Below are 21,720 nucleotides of genomic sequence, written 5' to 3' on the forward strand. Positions count from 1 at the left end.
ACTCTTTGTCTGTTAGGTCCTTGCCCAACTCTATAATCCATTTCGTCCCGAGAGGGGTTAGTGGTATTCCCGAGTGAGCCCTAATGCCCCTATATAACCAACGAGTAAGGTGACGTCCCTCTCCCATTAGATGCACTGCATGGACTAGCTCATGGGTAGGAGGTTCAGTCCCTTCAGGAGCACAGACCGTTTAATTGAATGAGAGATAGTGGCATGGAGGAGAAACCGTGTCAGAGGAACCCCTTGAGTGCGAGTGAAATTATCGTGGTCTGCTAGTGTACCCTCCATAAACAGTGTTCCAATCATCGTCGCTCCTTGTGTCCATTGGGACACAGCGCGTTTCAAAATTACTCCAGTGGCGGTAGGTATCCCAAGCAGGGGGATATTGGGAGAGTATGGGGAGACTCTTTTAGTGTATTGGAGTGAGTGAGTGCGTGAGTACATTCTTATAAAGTGCATGGCTACCCTAGAGCATCCCAGCGCTGTCAGACCAGAAGAGACGTTTAGAAGACATTATAGAAACAGAAATGTCTTTAGTTGCTTCCTGAAAGCGATATGATTTGGTTCATGCCTGATGTTGTCGGGGAGTTTATTCCATCTTTTGGCCACTTGGACCGAGAGCCGGCGGCCACCCATCCGGGCCAACTTCACCCTAGGAACTACAAGCAAATTTCGTTGGTAGGATCTAAGGGATCTGACCGATTGATGGTGGCAGAACAGGGGGTCCAGAATGGGCGGGCCAACATTGTGGATAGACTTATGTGCCAACCACAAAGTCTTAAACACAATTCTTTCTTGAATTGGAAGCCAATGAAGGAAACGTAATGCGGCCTTTGCTGAGCATCGTTTGGGGACTTTCATAAGCAGGCGAGCTGCGCAATTCTGCACAGCTTGCAGAGTTTTTATGGTAGCTGATGATGTCCCCATAGGGATAGCATTTGCATAGTCCAGTCGCGAAAGAATCAACGACTGGACCAACACGCGTCTAGCTTCAAAGGGAAGAAGGTCTAGGACGTTTTTTATAGCTCTCAACAAACCATAGCAGGTCGCGGCCACTTTATTAGCCTGATGTTGGAAGTTAAGGGCAGAGTCCAGCCAGACACCCAGGCTTTTTATTTTGGTCTTAGGCTTCGGGGGGAGTCCCAAACAATGCGGCCACCAGGGATCAGGGTTAATTGGAGCTTTATATCCCAACAGCATAATATCCGTTTTGGCTCCATTGAACTTTAGACAAGACGAGGTCATCTATTCAAGGACTTTAATGAGACACGGGGTCAGATTATTGGTCCCCTGAGGTAAGGCATCATCCCTTACTAAAGAAACAACCAGCTGCGTGTCATCGGCATAGGTGACAAGCTGAATTCCCCAAGGAAGCACCACCTCAGCCAAAGGTCTCATGTAAATGTTAAACAACGTAGGGCTGAGCGATGATCCTTGGGGAACGCCGTGACTCAGTTGCAGCTGGCTCGATGACACCTCATCCTCCAAGACGGAGAAAAGTCTGTCCGATAAAAAGGAGTGAAGCCATTTAAGGGCCAGTCCTGAGACCCCTACAAGGCGAAGACAATGCAGCAGGAGAGAGTGGTTGACGGTATCGAAGGCTGCGCTGAGGTCCAATAGGACCACCACAGCGCAGCCTCCCACATCCACAATACTCCTAGTCGCCTCCACTACTGTCACCAGCGCTGTTTCTGTTCCTTGATTAGCTCTAAATCCAGTCTGGGTGGAATGTAATGAACCCGAAGATTCAACAAATGAGGAGAGGACCTGGTTTACGTGTTTTTCAGCTATTTTGCTAAGACTCTGGAGCAGCGAGATAGGTCTATAATTAGACAGATCTTCAGGGTCCAAATTAGGTTTTTTTAACAGGGCCCGGACCTTAGCCTTCTTCCAGTTAGGAGGTACTCCTCCCGAGTCCAGCGACACGTTAATGACCTGCATTATCACCGGGCATACTGTGTCCGAAACCTGCTTAAGAGCTGTCGGAGGGGCAGCATCCTGGGGAGAGCCTGATTTTAAGTTATTAAGGAGCCTTACAACATTAACAAGATCTAACGGCGGAAAGGCTTTGAGTTCTCCAGATAGATTAGGATTTACCACCTCCGACCTTTCATAACCACTTTCCCAATCATCAAGAGTATGGGGAGTTGTTGCAAAGGTGGAATAAATGTTGGATACTTTGGACGCAAAGAAGACGGCTAGAGCCTCGCAGTGTTTCTGAAGGTCCGGAACAGGATTGGTAGCCCTAGGAGTAGCAACCAGAGATTGAAAGATTTTAAAAATCTCTCTAGGAACATTAGCTGCTTCTGAGATTTTTTCCTGGTAGTATGCTGCTTGGGTAGATTTCACTAATTTTTTATATGCTCTGAGAGATGTTTTATATTCAGTTTTTGCAGCAGGAGCAAAGTCCTTCCTCCACTTCCTTTCTGCGCGTTTGCACTGTTGCTTATGTTCCTTAAGTTTTCCAGAATACCACGGCTGTTTATTGCGACCGTCCCGATGCCTCAGCTCTTTTTTTGGGAGGGTGGCATCTAGGGTGTAATTAAGCCAGTTATCAAAGGCTTCATTAGCAGCCACTGGGTCCTCATGGGGAGTAGGTTGGCACCTCTTCAGGGCAGCCTCCCAATCCCTGACCGGTCGCTTACACCAGATGCGGCCAACTTTCTTTGAGTGGGTGACCCTGTGATTCTGTATCTCAGGAGACCACACGAAGGAGAGTAGAGCGTGGTCTGACCAGGGAACAAAATGGGGCTGTTCACATGCAATGTTCGCAAGGTTAGTGAAACAATGATCAAGTAGATGCCCGGCTATATGCGTGGGGCTTGTCACAATTTGTTCCAGGTGTACTAATCCCAGGATGTCGAGCAAAGATTGTGATGCAGCTGCATCGCGTTCATCAAGGTGAATATTAAGGTCACCCAAGATGGAAAAGTTAGGAGTACTGCTAATGGAGATAGAGATCTTATCTAGAAGATTATTACAGAAATCGCGGTAGTCCCCTGGAGGTCTGTATACCAGAATCCCTGAGAAGGTACATGTAGGCGAGAAAGATATAGAAAAGCCCAGACTCTCACACCCTATAAGAGGACTCTCAGAGGTTCTACATCCAAAGGAGTTCTTATATATAATTGCCACACCTCCTCCCCTCCCTATCAGACGATCCTGTCTGATGATCGAATAATTGGGTGGGAGCGCCTGGACTATATCCGGGTCTGATGAGTCCGTCAACCACGTCTCAGTTAAAAAGAGTATGTCAGGGCCACGTTCCTCTAGGATCAAATGGATCTCCAAGGCGTGCCTCGGGAGAGATCTGCAATTTAACAGGGCAAAAGTAAAGCAGGTGTTAGTAGCTTTCCCTGGCTTAGAGGGCTTGCAATGGGGACAGAAGGAAGTTATATCTTCTTGAAGGGCCTCTATCGGACAAGTGGGCCTCCCAACACCACTAAGAGCCCTTAGCATGTCAGCACTGAGTGAGTATGATAGGGCTGTTTTCAGCAGGCGGGAAACTGTGGGCGGAATCTTAGCGTTTGGCAGCAATAACGCATGAAGAGTACCCTGATTAGGAAGCTGTGGTGTAAAACCAATTTTGTGTATATGTCGCCCTGCTAGCCAGTACGATGGCCATTGTAGTTTACTAGACATGCAATATGCCTGAAAGTCCGGAGTGCCCACACCTCCTTCTTCAGGGCACAACTGCAGTTTATCCAGACTCAACCTCCAACGACCCGTACCCCAAATAAGTTCCGATAGGATGGTATCCAGAATACGAAAGATTTTGGCTGGGGTTATTATCAGTAGATTAGTGAAAAAATATAAATGTCGAGGGAGCATTCCCATTTTGGAAACGACCTCTCTGCCCATCATGGACAAAGGTAACAAGGTCCAAAAAGAGATCTGCATCCGCAAAGATCCTATCGTTTTCAACAGATTTCCATCTATTAGGTCTTGGGAAGATCTAAATATTTGTATGCCCAAATACTTAAGTTTGTGGAGCTGTCGATAGAGTAAAATTGCCAAATTTAATGGGGTCTAGGTTTTCTTTGTCTCATATAGAAAGCATCTGATTTATTTGCGTTGACTGCTAACCCTGACACCAGTTCAAATTGTTGGAATATAGATGGAATAGGTTCTAAATCTGTAGTAAGATCTTTTAAGAAAAGTATAAGGTTGTCGGCATAGGCAGACACTATGGGGCCGATTCCGATCCTTGAAAAATTTTCTCCGTACGAATCGTATCCGGATTTTTTTCCGTCCGAATCGTACAAGTACCATACAAACTGGCAAGTACGATTCGCATGGGAAAAAATACATAAGAATCGCATTGGAAAAATTCCCCCACACGTCCTCGGGTCGGAAAAAGTGTCCGACACGTCCCCGGACGATTTTACGTACGAATCGGAAAAATGAAGTCCGAGCACGCAAGTACGATCCATCCCGTCCGTCCGATTGTACAACCGTATGGAAAAAACACCGCACGGAGCGAACCTCAATAGCAACCATGGAGACATGTGCCTGCATACGCGCCGTCCCCCCAGCCCCCCATATGTACGTGCCGCCCCCCCCTAGCCCCCCCGCGGATGGACGCGCTGTCCTCCCCGCGGATGGACGCGCCGTATCCCCCAGCCCCCCCGCGGATGGACGCGCAGTACCCCCAGGCCCCCTCCGTGTATGTCCGGTGCGGACCCCCACCCCCGAATGTATGGAGCGTACCCCCACCCTCGAATGTACGGTGCATACCCCCACCCCCGAATGTACGGAGCGTACCCCCACCCCCGAATGTACGGAGCGTACCCCCACCCCCGAATGTACGGTGCGGACCCCCAGTGCTACGCGCTGGGGGTCCGCACCGTACATTCGGGGGTGGGGGTACGCTCCGTACATTCGGGGGTGGGGGTACGCACCAGACATACACGGAGGGGGGCCGGGGGTACGGCGCGTCCATCTGCGGGGGGCTGGGGGTGACGGCGCGTACATACGGGGGGCTGGGGGGGACGGCGCGTACATACGGGGGACTGGGGGGGTACGGCACGTACCGGGCCCCCAATTCCGCTCGCATCGCGGCGTACTTCGCTTTTCCAGCACTTTTTGGGTGCCGTAAAAATATTGCCGTCCGGACTGCTGTTGGTTCGAATCGTACTTCCTGGTTCGTGAAATGCAGCCTGAATGTGTCCCGACGTCACGGCGCTTTCCCGGATCACATTTGTATGTATATTTTCGTCGGTTGGTGTTTTTTAGGATTCGTACGGAAATGGAGTTTCCGTGCGAATCGTACTTGCATGTTTGTAATGTTTTTTTCCCGGGTACGAGTCGGACGGAGAAAACGCTCCGACCGACGGTTCGTGCCCGGTTTTTCCAGGATCGGAATCGGCACCTATATGCATGGAATTTCTTATTATAATCCCCATATCTGTGGCCTCTTTGCAGAGCTTAATGAGCAGGGGTTCTAGTCAGGACAAATAACAGTGGTGACAAGGGGCATCCTTGCCTAGTTCCCCTTGCTACTGAATATGGGTGGGATATATGAGAGCCAGGAAGGTCCGTGCTGTGGAGGCGGTATATAGTAATTCAACCCATTGTAAATAACCTCTTGGGATGCCAAATTTTTCCATAGCTGCCAGCATATATGTCCAGTTACGTGTATTGAATGCTTGTTGCAGGTCAAGGGAGATATACCCGGTTTTACAGGAGAAGTCCGATGCAGTTTCCATTATATAATGGAAATGTCTAATATTTAGGGAGGTACTGCGGCCAGGCACAAATCCACATTGATCAATGTGGATTAGTTTTGGGAGATCGGGAAGGAGCCGCTTGGCTAATATTTTACTGAGTATTTTATACTCGGTGGGTAATAATGATAGGGGCCGGTAACCCGACATATCACAGGGGTCTCTATTTGGTTTTGGGAGAGAAGTAACTAGTGCTTGCATAGTGGTCAATGGAAGAGTGCGCCTCTCATAAGAGGTCTTATATAGGTTCTCTAAGCATGGGGCCAGTTTATCAGCATATGTTGAATACAATTCAGTTGGGTGCCCATCCAGACCTGGAGTCTTATTATTTGGAAGGTCTTTAATGGCTTCTTTTACGTCAGTTTTGGTTATAGGGGCTTCTAATTCTGATTGAGCGTCAGTTGTCAGTTTCGGGTACGTGAGAGTGGCCAAAAAGGCTGCTATGTATTCATGTGATGTAATAGCTGGGGCGCTGTGTAGTTGTTTGTAATAGGTGCAGAATGCAAGAGTGATCTCTGCTTGAGTAAGCACAACAGTACCATCTGGGAGAATTATTTCCGGTATTGGGACTGGGGGGGGGGGTGGAGCATTGCGTATTAGACGTGCTAAAAGGGTACCTGATTTATCTGCTTCCTTATGACTGTATTGAGTGTATGAACTATAATCTATTAGGCGAAGTTGCTCAAGAAGTTCAGCGTGTTTGATTCTGGCTTCTTGTATCTGTACTTGTTTATTCGGGTCAGTAATAGCGTTGTTCTCTAAATTATTAAGGGTGTACTCTACTATGGTAAGGTTTTTGTGTGTTTCCTGCCGGGCTCCTACAGATGCGCCTATTGCCGTGCCCTTGATCACTGTTTAAAAGCATCCCACTCCACCAAGTGGGAAGATGCAGAATTATTGTTTTCTGTAAAATAATTAGTAATGGCAGTGCCTATTTTATCCCGGAAAACCGTGTCTTATAGGGTTTGAGGCCATAACCCCCATGTCAGGATTGTGGTGGGCACCCTCCCCCTTTCAAGAGTTAGTTCAAGCGGATTGTGGTCGGAGAGTGTTTTCCAAGACATGTGGATTCTGAAATCCGGGACACCAAAGACATGGAGCAAAATATTGTGTCTAGTCTAGTGTGCAATTGATGAGGGGGGGGGGGGGAATAGAATGAATATTCTCGACTAGTAGGATGTTGCAGGTGCCACGCATATTGTAGTGTCCAGCCCGCAGCCCAAGCCTGTAGAAACTCTGCGTTTTTTAGTAGACACAGCTCCCCGAACTGGGGGGGGGGGGGTTGCGGGGGGTGGTGTAAGAGGGATGAGAGCGATCTAAGTGGACATCTAATATAGAGTTATAATCCCCACCAAGGACCCATTGATATACGCCACAATCGGCTAAGACTGTGTTTAGGGTAGTGATTCAGGCATTTTGTTCATAATTTGGTGCATATACACTACCAAGAACTATCGAAATGCCATCTAGTCTGCCCTGTAGCAATACATAACGCCCTGCCGTGTCTATACGCTGTTCCACAAGAACAAATGGTACCCCATGTCTGATCCAAATGACTGATCCTCTTGCAAAGGCAGAATAGGATGTATTAAATATTGGCCTTTCCATTTTTTTCGCATTTTGGTCACTTCTGAATTGGTTAGATGTGTTTCTTGATTAAGGGCTATTTGCACTTTTCGTCTATTTAGTTGGGTGTAAATTCTATGACGTTTGTAGACTGATCCCATTCCCCGTACATTCCACGATAGCAGCTTGTATTTACCTAACACAGCCATTCAATATCAGACAGATATAAGAAAATACCCTGGGGGGGCACGAGGAATATATTACGATGTATGAGATAGGGTGAGCCAGGAACCCATGAATCTTCAAAAAACTGCAGTGCAAGAACTGCAGGGGGGGGTGGGTCCTATGCCGTACATGACTTTGCAGTTCCAAACAAAGCTATACTCATGGCGGGACCCTATAACATGATAAAAATTTTAGCAGAAATCTGGGGAGAAAAAAGCAAAATAGTAATACACTGATAGTATCTTACTTACCTCTGGCATGTTGGGTCCGGTCCTTAATTATAACAGTTGTTGTGTGACGTTCCATTGTTGTTAACCAAATATGGGGCATATTCTCAAGACCGTGTGATAATCACCGCAAAATTTGCTTAACGCAGCTTTGCACATCGCAGTCTATCGCGGGAAAACAACGCCATGTTAACGGAGTATTCTCAACCCGGAGGCACCATGCGATAGTCCCACGATAACGCGCCAAATGACTGCGTTAAAATCAACGCAATGCTGCAAAAAAGCGAAACACAAACGCAAAAAAAGTTGCGATGAGGCCAACCGCAATACAAAAATCATCGATAACCAGTGACAGGCCTGTAATTCCCACGTGTAATGCTGGAAAATGCACTATAAAAGCAGAACAAAAAAAGGCCAAAAAAAATAAACTGTGCAGCACCATGGATGCACCCGGACCGAGTGCCCAGGTCAACGCAAATCCCACAAACCCCACAGACCACCAGCAAGGAACGTCGGGGCAGGCCAAGAGGAAGAGGAAGACTGGGTACAGTCTGCATGACGGCCGGATCGTCGTCACGGAGGTGACAGAACACTAACAACTGTCCGTCACCTCCACTGTGTCATTGGCAACACAGACGGAAAAATGGCATTCCATTGTGAATGCAGTCGGAGTGTCGAGGAGGTCAAGATGTGCTGGCATGATGTGAAAATCCAAACCAAGCAGAAATCTGCTGCCAACAGGAAGGCAACAACGGCGACTGGAGGTGGGAGTCCTGCGCCACAGGAGGAGCCGGAGCAAATGGCGGCCACAGTCATCAGTGTGGAGACGGTGCAAGGAGTAGGGAGTCCGGACACAGCTCGATATGACCTGACACAACATCAACAGGGTGAGTAACGACCAGGAGAGACTGGCACAATGGCACCCATGCATAACAATCTGTAGCACACCCACAATGACCCTGGATCATGTCCCTGATCCCTGTGGCACACTGCAGCACACATACAAACATCAAGTAGGCCCCCGTCCACCATGTGCCCAAAAGGGTTCCACCCTACACATCACAAATTCCACAACACACACATGAAACCTTGTGAAACACAGCAAAGATGCGCATTTGTGAGCCACACTGACAATGCAAGTAACACTACATGACGATCAGCATGGCTGGAGTACAATCACCATGACATTGTGCACGCCATGAGACTGAGGTGGCTGAGTGTGGACCACATCCGTAAAGGAGCAGGTCACACTCTGACACATCCACGTGCACAAACAACCACTGACGTCAACAATATCTCTGCAAACCATGCACAAGAGTACCAAACCGTCCAAGAACACAAATGACCCAATTCGCCAACATCCCAGCACCTTAAAAGCACAAAAGTCAAAGGCACACCGGCTCCAAGGGATAAGGGGCAGCAAAATCACAGCTGCAGGGGCAACTCTCCCACAATGCATCACACACACATAGCAATAACAGCCCATTCACAGTGACGACAATGTGGTACACAGTGCAACACTTACACTGCAGAACAGAGGACACAATTGGTTCCGCTTGTGCGTAGAAACTGGTCAATCACATCTGGCACAGCAGGAAACTGTGAGATGAGTGTACGTGTACAACCTCACATCCCTGATGTAGTTCAAATGTCCACTGTCCAGCATGAAATAGTCAGCTCCAAACAGTCACAATGTACATTGTTGTGCAGTCTGTATGTAAACATGTACAATGTGTCAACATACATGGAACACACTGTCAACCAGCATCTCCCCTTTACATTGCAGAGGGACAATCAACACTTCCAGCCGAGCAGACCAGACAATTCTACAGTGCTGCTGAAGACGACCGCCACACTTTCGACACCGACGCCCTACAACAGTTCATGGACATCTCAGGCAATCGACCTCCAGGAGGAGGGCAGCCCAGCTGCATCGAGGAAACTGCACCCCCTGCACAGACCACACAGCTGGACGCACCTACCACCACAGCTGGCTCCCAGCAGCCCACCGAAGCATACATCGCATTCCAAGGGCAGGTGTCAGACTGCCAGAAGGGGGTAGCCAAACAGGTGCGAGTGGTGCTTGACCTCATGGAAGCAGAACTAGACCACATACGTGGGTGTCTAAGTCCCATCAGGGACCACTTTCACTCCCCAATGGAGACCCACACTGTGACAGACACATGCCTTTGCGCATTTCCAGTACGGAACCACACCCAGTGCCACAGTATAATCATCCACACCCCCACACTGGACTGGCACACGCCGGCCCAGTTCACTCCTCTTACGTATTGAGTGGGGGACAACAAAGCTACATGTGCAAGGTCTCACCCGCTGCCTGCGGTGACATGGCTGCGTCCGCTGTACATGGCACAATGTAATGTTGTAGGACCCGGGGCCCTAATGCATACATCATGAGCACACGGACACACTCAGATAGTTTGTTGAACTGGCTACGGGCACGTGCGCTCGACACCTTTATTGCAAGGGTCACGTGTACAGTGACGCCTGTGCTGGATGTGTGTGGGGTGAGTGTAAGCCAGCCCTCATGGAGTCGTTGGTGCTGGCAACAACTTGACCAGTGATCACAATTAAAGCGGGAACAGAAAACACCAGCATAACAGAAACAACTGTGAAGCATCATGGTGGTAGCCGGAGAAAGTACAGTGTTCACCCAATATGCAACCAGAATGGTCCATGAGATGTGGTGCACTGAGTTAGTGGCACCTGAAGAGCTGAGCAGGGTATCAAGCTGATGATGACACCCATGACCGGTGTGAGTGACTCTGATAGTTTGGCAGTAAGACACTCCTGACTCTGGCATCTGTTGTTTGGAGTTGGTCCTGGCGGTGGTGGCATGTGCATCCTGGTGTGATGCAACGTCCGAGCAGGTCAGGACTAGATTTGATGTGGGAGCCCAGGTGGACCGCAGTTGAGTCCGGAGGCAGCGGACAGCGCAGGGTCACAGACACATGGCCTTGATGACCCCCAGGCCATCGACCCAGAGGCCATCCAATATTCTATCAGACAGGGTCCATGACTTGAGCTGTACAGAGTTAATGGCCCTGGATGCACTGCGGCCGGCACAGGCACACCGCCACGGTGACTTGCGGTGCACTGAGGTAGGGCCACGCGAGCTGAGCGGGGTCCTCGTCGATGTCCAAGGTAAATGTAGAGGAGGGTTGAGGGGGACAGTGGAAGGTATCCTCCGGGGCATGATACAGAGGGCAGAAGCCTGCCGGAAGTGGCAAATGGAGGAGTGGCATGCTACAGCCTCGTTTTTGCCACAAAGTCAGTATCACCAACATGATGATGAAGACCACCCCCAGTCCATAGACCAGTTACCTCCAAAGTTCAACCAGAAAGTGTCCATGGATGTCGGGGAACAGACTTAGTGGCACTGGTGCTGAAAGGGGATACAGTCTGCGATGAGGCCTGTAAAATGATATAAAATCTGCCATAAATTAATCAAGACTGAGTTCCAAATGTGTGACCTACTCAACCGCAGTGTAGGCCCGAGGCAGCGGTCAACAGGGGCCCACAGCCACGTGTCGTTGGCTCGCGTGAAACAGAATCAGTGACACCAGAGCAGTTTCTGGTAGTGTTCGGACACCTTTGTAACGATGATCCTTTTTTGCTCGACTGAACCGCGTCTTCGTCTTACTCCTCTCCTGGCGTACAATGATATGGACTCTGCCATTGAGAAATCAAGACTCAATTCCAAATGTGTGACCTACTGGCCCGCAGTGGGGGCCAAAGGCGGTAGTCCGCGAGGGACCACAGACACGTATGGTTGGAATGCTATGCACAGACTTGGTGGCACCACATCGAAGGGAGTATAGTGATATAAACTCAGCCATAAAGTGTGTGCTCTGCCATTGCATAATCAAGACTCAGTTCCAAATGTGTGACCTACTTGACTACAGTGTAGGCCGGTGGAGTATGTCAACAAGAAAGGAGTACTGCGGGCCTGTGTTTCAGAGGCCGTGATGGTCTGAGGAGGCTGCCAAGGTCGCGGGCCTCGGGCTCAGAGCTTGCGCCGGCACGTGGTGGGCCCTCTTTGACACACGCCAGTGTCGGCAGGTGAGAAGTGAGGCCTGGGTGCGCAGGGGCGGGCAAGACCGGTTCGGGGACCAGCTGCCCGGGGTGCAGCAGGTGCACATGATCGCAGGCAACACCGCTCACGGCGTCGGCCTCATGGCAGGGTGGGAGGCGCCGCCCTGGCAGACACATTGGGCATTCCGGTAGAGCATCACTCCCAGAGCTACGTGCTTTTTATTCACACTCCTACACTGGCCTGGCGGGTGCCGGGCCATCTAACTCCGCACTCGCTTTCAGGGGGGGGCGTCACAAGCTACATTTCCGCAATCTTCCCCACTGGCTGGGGTGACATGGTTGTGTCCACTGTCCACTACACTCCAAACACCAGCAGTGCATGTAGACATGGATATGTCTGTGGTATGCATACTGCAGTCTGTCACATCTCCGCCACACTTGTGTACATTCTCATTCATCGGTCACTTGCCTCCTTTGCACATGCCTGATTCCCACCACTCCCCCCCCCCCCATTCCACTATTGTGTGGCTGAGGAGCCATGCTGTTGGTTCATGTACATGGCTAGCCCAGTTTGCCACAGTAAGTTGTGCTGTTGTGTCTGGTGGGTGGGCATGTTGCTTGGCATGTTGTATGCGAGTCTGTGACATGTGCATTGCCAGCGTTGTAAGTTGCATGATTGTGGAGTTGGGGGTGTGGTGTGTTCAGTTTGTACTTACCAACAAGCAGGGCATTTCCGTAGGTGTCATCCTAGAAGCACAGGTTGATAATGGACTGTTGGAAGATGTATGAAGCATGCACACTGCCTGGGTAGTTGGCGACGACATTGGTGAAGATTCCCCGGTGATCCACTATTGCCTGCACATTGATGGAATGCGGGTGCTTTCTGTTGCGGTAATTGTGTGCAGTGTCGGCAGGGGGCACAAGTAGGACATGTGTGCAATCGATTGACCCAACACGTGCGGGAATACAGCTATGGCATAGAAGCCTTGCTTGGTCTCCAGCTGTTCCTGCGCAGTGTGGGGGACGTATAGGTACTGGGGTACCAAGCTGATGATGGCATCCAGGACAAGTGTGTGGAACTTGGATAGGGCTGACTGTGAGACTCCTCCGACTCTGGCGGTTGTTGGTTGGGAGGTACCAGAGGCCAATAGGTGCAGCACAGCCAGCAGCTATGTCTGCGGTGAGATGTTGGTTGTCCGCTGTGTTGGTACCGTTAGCCTGTGGGCAATGATGGTCAGGATGCGGAGGATGGTTGTCCTTTTGAGCCTGTAGTGGGCGATGACATTGTCTGGTGTTAGGTCAGTGAGGCTGGTGCGTTTCCTGAAGGTCCGGTGTCTATGTCTCCGCTGCCTCTGTGGTGGTCTTGGGGGGTGGGGGGGGGGGGGGTGGAGTTTGGGGGGGTGGCGGTCCTGGGGGTCGTGGCGGTGGCTGTTGTGGCACTCTAGGGTGTCCAAGCTGCATTATCGTTGGCTCCATAGCATCTGTTGGTCTTCAGGTGTGGCTCTGTGCTGGGCTCCCTTTTCTGGTGCAGGTTGTCGTCCGACTTTGCACCAGGTCAGAGTAGGTGTTAGTTTCCTGCTGCTAACATGCCTTATTGCCTGTTTTGTGGTCTTATCGCCGGGGTGATAAATTTATCGCGACTTTGGCTGGGGTAAAGTGCCGATAACTCTGCAATAATTCCTTGAATATGCCCCCAAGTCTTTTACAATCTGCGGGGTAATGGAGGGGGAAAGGAACATCATTACTTTGAGTCAGAAGGCACCAGATTATCATCTGATTGTTCCAGAGATGTTATCTTGGTAGGGTTGCGCATTGAGGCGGCCGCCGCCAATGCTATTTCCTGTTCTAGTAGGGCCCGTTCCGGTGATGGTTTCTTGGTGGGGAGTTTTCGTGTTGATCTGTTGCGTCGGGGTCCAGGTATATTTGTCCCTGTTGGGACATGTCGTAGTTGCGGATCAGTATTGTCCAGATTCTGAGAGGCAAGAGTGGACTTCAGCCAGTCATTTGCTGTCTCAGGGCATTAAAAAAAGTGGGATTTTGATTGTATATAATTTTTAGTCATGCTGCAAACAATAGGGCATATTTCAAATTGAGAGCCTGAAGTTTCCGCTTAATTGGCTGGTAGGATGCCCTTTGGCGTTGCACTTGTACAGTATAGTCTGGGTAGAGAGAGATTAGAGTGTCCTCGTATTGTATTGGAGCATTTTCTCTAGCCTTTTGCAGCAGAAAATTACGGTCTGTAAGGTTCAGGATACAGGCTATTAGTGGTCTGGGAAGCATTCCTGCGGTCGGTCTGCCCGTAGGGATTTGGTGTGCTCTTTCCACACAGAAAAAGGCAGTGTGGCCTTCTGGGGCTATGTGCTCTTTCAGCCATTTTTCCACAAATTGGGTCACGTTGGTGCTCTCAGAACCCTCCCGCATTCCAATGATGCGAACATTACTACGTCTGGCTGTACCTTCTGCATCATCGGCTCTATCGAAGGGTGGCCAGTTGTTTTTGCATTTGCAATATTTGATACGCATGGTCTTTATGTTGTGGTACTATTTCTAGTAGTATTTGTGCATGGTCTTTAACCATATGAGACAGTTTATTCTGATCCGCAGGCAAGAGGGTGAAGCCAGTGGTGAGAGTGCCAATTTGGTGTTCAATGGATTGACGTGAGTCTCTTATTTCCTGCAGAATTTGATCCAGCTTATCAGGGACAGTTGGTAAATTTGTCGGTGGGACACAGCTTATGGAGGATGATTGAGAGGCTGAGTCGGAGACCCCCTGGTGGCATATCAGAATGTTTCCTTTTGTGTGCCCCATTCCAGTACGTGTGCTGAAGTTGAGGTGAGAGGGAGAGGGAGAGCCACGTAGGGTATAGCCACAGGGTAGAGTGACTGACTTGTTATTTACGCCATTGATAGAAACCAACTTACATTTGTGATTGTGTGAAATTGTTCACTTTAGAAATAGGCGTAGTTACTGGCCCACTGTTTCTGGGCCTGGTGAAAGAGGGCAGCGGCTCACTGAGTAAGAGGTCCACGACAGATAACCTCCGTCTACACGATATTGGGTAAAGGGGGTCGTATCTGCGGTGTTGCTCAAGTGTTCGCTCAACCGCAAGTTTTAAATCAAAGCGAATGCAATGTATCAGGGTAAATATCACAGTTACTATTGCATAGATGGAAAAGGCCCCATGTTGTACAACATAGAGTATGGAGTATACACTGTATTGTAGGAGTCCCAAAAAGAGTAAAACAATTCTTTTTTAGATGTCCAGCCAAGGTATATATTTTGCCGTTTTCCTGACTGCGATTGCAGCATGAGCAAAGGCCCCAGGAGCAGTTCAGTGTGGCTCGGGATCACTCAGTTCACAAGGTAAGCTCCTCTATTTGTGTGTGTTCAGTAAACTGGAAGGGGGATCTGCAGGCACCGGATATGGCAATGGTGGGAGGGGTGCACCAACCAACCTCAAACCCAAGAAATTACACAGCCGAAGGGTAAGAGACAAGGCTCACCCCTCAATGAGTGTGGCGCAGATAGGCTTCCCCAGTGTTCTGGTATGTAGGCAGGGAGAGAAGCAAACGCAGGGCCAGTATGAATGGCCCGAAGGCCTCCGTAAGACCGGGGGGCATGCCCCCTTGAGCCACAGGCAGTATCAGCGCACCGGGTCACAGGATCGCACCAGGGGGCCCCCGCTCACCTCTATATCCATGATATTTGCTGGAGACCGACCCAATTTATGCAAAGGCCCAGTCGAGGTTTTCCCACCGGCCTCCGTTCAGTGCCAGCGATGGCTTAGTTAGGCCTCTTTCGTGTCCTCACTGTGTAATCGTGGAGAAGGGCAGTCCTGGCAGCAATTAAAGCAATCCGGGGGCGCAAGCCAGATCAGAGGTTGCCTCTGTCCAAACTCCAAGCAGCGCGCCGATGCTCTGATACCCAGTGCCGTGTCAGGGAGCCTTCCACTCTCCTCCACTTCCACGATAGTTGTTAAGCCCAGGCCCAAGCTGAATAAGGGCCCAGCCGATGGCCTCCGTTTTCCGTTTCAAGGCTCTCCCATGGCATGGGCGGTAGTGTTGGGCATGGGTAGATCTCTGCGCATTCCTCGCGGACTGACAGACCATGTTGATGAAAGCCGGCGGTTCAGGGTGGCAGTCAGGTTGGTCAAGGAAGACCACGCCCAGTCGTCCCACCGGGCTACGCAGCTCGTTGGGAAACTCGCTCACGGCTCCACCAGTCAGATTTGGATTTCCGGGGTCGACACTCGAACCAAGTGTTGTCCACAGCGTCTCGGTGCCAAAAGGGGATGCAAATGGTAGAAACTGCCCCCAGGTTTCATAGTAATTACTGGATTAAGCGGATCTCGCACAGTAGCTCCATCAGTGTGTGGCTGCCATTCTCGGCGGGTAGCCACGACCCCCCTCGTAATCGGCCCCTTAGCATTGTCAGACATCACTTAGTATAACAAATACCTGAAACCTACGTTTTCCACCAACAACTTGTACTTGAATGACTTGTCAACCTGGTATATGTTTCTTTCTTTCCTTCTTCCTTGGCTATCCTCTACTCTGCAGCTTCCACTGGTTGCATTAGTGTGTTCCAAAAACAACTCCTAGAAATATAAAGAATAATCTATTAATAACAGGTTTCCTCAGGACTGTATACCTACCCTAAGAATGACAAATGCTGGTTCCGATGTAAGGTCAAGATGATGTGGGTTCCAAGGAGTAAATCAAGGTTATGTGGGGAAGCATTACAGATTTCTTGATCATTTTTCACAGTATTTGTTCTAGTAGCAACTAAGCTATGCTATACCTATGATCATCATGAGTTGTATCACCCTATAGAACATTGTAAACCCTTAAGGAATTGTCCACCCTAAAACCAAAGGCAGAGGCGCTCTTGATAGTGAATTCACTATTTAGCGCATTGAGCCATCAGTGACAGGTCTCATGATCCCGAAACGCAAGGTCACTCAGATCATGAAGAAGGATCAGCGGATTTCAATGAAAGTGAGGGAAAGGGGAGCAGAGCGTAGGTCCCTAAATAATTAACCAAGGATGTTGGCAACGGGTTGAGGGAATAGGAATCCCTTTAATTCAGGAGTCTCACCATCAAGGCTACATGTAATGCAACCCAGGTGGGTACCATGACTTTCAACACTTCAAGGGTGCCTCCGGAATTCTTCTGATAGTAATGTCACTAGACCTATGAGTGGACCATACCCCATTTTGTAGGGTATTTCTGCTAGTCTGTTGCATCTGAGAAGAGACAACTTGTAATTCTTAACTTTTCATGTTTATCCACATTGGGGAGTGTATTATCAGTGTTTTTAAGACTCCATTACAGAGTATACGTATATGATTATAATATTGATTCATGCCGATAGATTTAATACCTCTGTATATATGCTTGTTGCACACTGAGCAAGCTAAGGGGCAGTATGGATACAGCAAAAATGAGTGAATTGGTGACAACCCTATATAGCCCTCCTCTACAGTGTGAGAGGTTTGTAAATCACTCCAAAAGTCCTGAATCCTGCAAGTGTGGCACTACTTAGGAATGTCACTAGTGAGAAAATAATTCCCTACACCGATCTTGTGCATGGTACAATTACTGTTTTGCGAATCCCGGAATCAAATGAGGCTGATCCGGAAAGATCAATTTTGGTTTTTACTAGAGTTAGTATCGTTCTTGCCAGCAGCCTACTACTGGTACTTACTGGAGTGAATAGGTGATAGGATCACTGGTCAGCATATGGTTTGTTTAAGAAGCAGAGTGATGAGTGACCAAAGTTTGGATACAGAAAGTTAAGGCTTTAATATACATTTCCAGACGTTTCGTAGCCAAAGCATCGTTATAGTCTTTATCAAATTCAGTGAGACTTAGTGGAAAGCTGATTTCATTTACAGGCCATGTTTCTTATGGGAATGAGAAATGTTTACTCTTGGTGATGAGAACTTCTGTACATTATTTGTTTTGGATGGTCACATGGGTTGATGGTGAATGCATCTGTACAAAGTGTTTCAAAGGCAGTTAATTTTCCTCCTTCTATTTCCTCTCTTCTTTTATGCAGATTCTTTCATTGGGGAAAAGTTCTCATAATTAAACCCCATCAAGGGAAAGCTTGCATGAGATTGTGAAATAAGAACCCCCAGCGGTATTGCGTTGGCAGACTGCACTTAAAAGCATCCACTTTAAAAAGAAGCCTTGCAGAACTTCAATCAGTACATACAGAACTACCAGCTACATCGCATCTGTGCTGACATTTAAAGCATGAATACTTTAAACGTGACCTCCTGTGACTTGGATTTTGCCATTGCTGATGTTTTTCTAAGCAGCCTGTACTCTTTGGTTTTGGCAATCGGACTTCCACTCAACTGCCTTGCGTTGTGGGTCCTCATCTCAGGGATCCGAAGGAAAATAGTGCTCTTTGTATACATGATCAACATGGCCCTGGCGGAACTCCTGCAACTCGTCACACTGCCCTTCTGGATTCACTACTTCCAACATAGTCGCGTCTGGGATCTGGGCTCAGCAGCCTGTGCTTCTGTGGGCCTGGGCTTTGTCACCAACCTCTATACCAAGCAAGGCTTTCTTTGCCTCATAGCCTTGGAAAGGTACATTGGTGTAGTCCACGTGATGAGGTACCGCAGCTGGAACACTCTGCTGAGAGCTGCTCAAATCAGTGTTTGTGCCTGGGTGTTAGTAGCTCTGTTGTGCGCCCTTGCGTATATTATCTTGAAGAATGACCCTGTTCACAAGAACTCCACATTGTGCTATGAGGGCTATCCCACTGGAAAGAACTATTCAATCTTTAAATTATCCACAGTATGGCTTTCTTTTGTTGTTCCATCACTCCTAATGGTGTTTTTTTACAGTAGCATCCTTTTGAAGCTGAGAAAGGTGAAGTCCCTTCCGCCGGAGGAGAAAAAACGGATCTTTGTTTTGACAATCTTAACTGTTGTGACATTTTTCTTGATCATGGGGCCCTACCAGGTCACCAGCTTCTACAAGCACCTAATGGAAATCATCTATATGAACAACCAAGGAGAGCTGTGCAGGCGCGAGGCATCTATATTACTGTACATCCAGATCACCCTCGGTTTGACGACCCTGGGGAACATTGTGAACCCATTGGTATATGTCCTGCTCAGCAAAGATGCGACTGTAGACGCTTACAAACCCCTTCAACTGGCTGCCAGACTGTTTCTGTATTGGAAGGAGAGGTGAAGGACTATCATAAAACAAAGACTTCACACACTGCACTTATTATTATTACTTTTTTCTATTATTTCTGTAGTTTATTGTCTGTTCTAATGAACTGAAGTCATTTTCAATCTGTTAAAGGATGAATAGTTTTTTGCATTTAGAATTGGGTGTTTGTGTCCTAAGAGAAAGTAGGCATTATTTCTGCTTCTGTTCATTGTAAAATGTGTGTAAATGCTTAAAGAGTGAAATCCTAAATCTCTGCAATGGGCTGGATTGAGGGCCCGGTTTCGGCAATTTAGAGTAAAAGTAGTGTAGCTCTCCATGGCAGTATAACAGGGTGTGTTGTGGTATATATGTACCACAAAGCACCCTGGTATAGTTTCAGAGATTCTAGGTGACCTCTTTCCACAAATGTAATCTAACATGAATTTTACATAAGAGTTTAATTGTAATACAAATCACCGGAAAGGGTACATTACATTGTGAAAAGAAAAACCTTTATGAAAAAGGATCAGAATAAAAATCAACGAAATAATACATTTACCTTTTTAATTAAACAAATGACAAGAATAAATTACTAATAAAAACCACAATGTGAGATTTTATTTTTAATTGACGTGTTGAACAATCTAAACTGTCAATTAGACAGCTGAGTAAACAGTTGTCACAGCTAATGGAAGAAAAATGGATGAGGTTGTGCCAAGTAAAGAAATCCGGTGACAGTAACGTATCTCACTATATCAAAGAAAGCCAAAGAAAATATTTGAAAACATGTAATAGGCTATTAAATATTTGTATATTTGTGTAAATTAAATTTTAAATGCATAGATATAATTTCGAACTAAGATGAATCTTAACTTTTTTATACAAAAAAAATAATTGTGAGAAAATGATAACATTGCAAAAATATTGTGTGACTGCTAAATGTACTTCAAACAAAACTGAAGAGGATAAGCAACAACACAAGGTACGGGAATTTAGCATACCGCTATCCTGAACATAGCCAAAAACTGGAATAAAAAGAGAAATAAGTATAATAAAAAAGAAGGGCAACTAGAACTCACAGTAGTATTGTTTTGAGAGTGCTGTGCCAACATACTTGTTTGTAGAACAACTGCCAAAACAACTTAGCAAAACTTTAAAAAAAAAACAATATGGTACAGACAACTCTTAAGAAAAACAATAGAATCATTTCATATAATTTAATAACCACAATGGTGAAAATACAATTTTTCCTATAGAAAACAATTGTATGTTTAACAGCCAGGAAAGCGATGACACTTTGAAATGTTATTGTTGTCTTTATGCTAAATTAACATTGCCTTTCACTACATTCACAAGGAATTATTTCCATATACTCACAGCTGTTCAATACAGAATATTAACCCTTCAAAATACCTTTTGAGGAAAAGCAAAGCAAACAGCCGAGTATATGTCCAGAAATCTGCCTCATGGATTACGATCAATCAATCAATCATGTCATTTATAAAGCTCGCTACATACCCGTGAGGGTCTCAAGGCGCTGAGGGGTGGTGGGTGCTGCTAGTGCTCGAAAGCCAGGTCTTGAGGAGTCTTCTGAAGGTCAGCAGGTTTTGGGTCTGTCGTAGGTGGATGGGGAGGGTGTTCCAGGTCTTGGCGGCGAAGTGGGAGAACGATCTGCTGCCGGAGGTCGTTCTTCGGATGCGGGGGACTGTGGTAAGGGCGAGGTCGGCGGAGCTGGCGGGTGGGGGTGTAGAAGCTGAGTCGTCTGCTGAGGTATGCTGGTCTGGTGTTGTGGAGTGCCCTGCATGCGTGGGTGAGGAGCTTGAAGGTTATCCTCTTGTTGACGGGGAGTCAGTGCAGGTCTCTCAGGTGGGGTGTGATGTGGCTGCGGCCAGGGATGTCGAGGATCAGGCGTTCTGGATGCGTTGAAGCCGTCTCAGGAGTTTGGCCGTGGCTCCTGCGTAGAGGGCGTTTCCGTAGTCCAACCTGCTGCTGATGAGGGCCTAGGTGACCGTTCTTCTCAATTTGGTGTAGGTCCTGCGGAGCATGCAGAGGGTGTTGAAGCAGGGGGAAGAGACGGCATTTACCTGCTTAGTCATGGCGAGGGTGGAGTCGAGGATGACCCCTAGGTTGCGTACGTGGTCGGTGGGTGTTGGAGCAGTTCCCAGTGCAGTCGGCCACCAAAAGTCATCCCAGACCGAAGGGGTGGATCCGAGGATGAGGACCTCAGTCTTGTCAGAGTTCAGCTTCAGTCGGCTGTTCCTCATCCATTCGGCGACGACCTTCATTCCTTCGTGGAGGTTGGTTTCGGTGGTGTGGGGGTCTTTGGTGAGGGAGAGGATCAGTTGGGTGTCATCAGCGTAGGAGATGTTAAGGTCGTGCAGTCAGGCGACGGGGGCGAGCGGTGCCATGTAGATGTTAAACAGCGTAGGGCTGAGGGATGAGCCCTGGGGTACGCCGCAGATGATCTCAGTGGCTTCGGAGCAGAAGGGAGAGGAGGCGGACGCTCTGTGTTCTGCCAGAGAGGAAGGAGGTGGTCCAGTCCAGGGCCTTCTCTTGGATCCCAGCGTCCTGTAGGCGTGTTCTTAGTGTGCGGTGGCAGACCGTATTGAAGGCGGCTGACCGGTCCAGGAGGATGAGGCCCGATGTTTCTCCATTGTCCAGCAGGGCCCTGATGTCGTCTGTGGCGGCGATGAGGACAGCTTCGGTGCTGTGGTTGCTGTGGAACCTGGACTGGGAA

At 48.3% G+C, this 21,720-nt stretch overlaps 1 protein-coding gene across 10 annotated transcripts in view; it reads left to right on the top strand.

The window, feature by feature from the left end:
* Positions 1-19,747, top strand: part of LOC146830539 (G protein-coupled receptor 4-like) — a 210,481-nt gene extending 190,734 nt beyond the window's left edge. For 5 of the 10 annotated variants that reach the window (XM_085604753.1, XM_085604756.1, XM_085604751.1 and 2 more), the window contains exons 2-3: positions 15,059-15,164; positions 17,863-19,747. In XM_085604753.1, coding sequence (XP_085460879.1) covers positions 18,063-19,019 — 957 coding nt within the window. In that variant the 5' untranslated portion in view covers positions 15,059-15,164; positions 17,863-18,062 and the 3' untranslated portion in view covers positions 19,020-19,747. The remainder of the gene's footprint in view (positions 1-15,058; positions 15,165-17,862) is intronic. The other 5 variants (XM_085604757.1, XM_085604760.1, XM_085604752.1 and 2 more) reach the window with 1 other exon arrangement.
* The last annotated feature ends 1,973 nt before the right edge of the window (positions 19,748-21,720 follow it).

Source organism: Triturus cristatus, chromosome 5_1 (assembly GCF_964204655.1).
Source record: "Triturus cristatus chromosome 5_1, aTriCri1.1, whole genome shotgun sequence".
In the NCBI taxonomy this organism is placed as follows: Eukaryota; Metazoa; Chordata; class Amphibia; order Caudata; family Salamandridae; genus Triturus; species Triturus cristatus.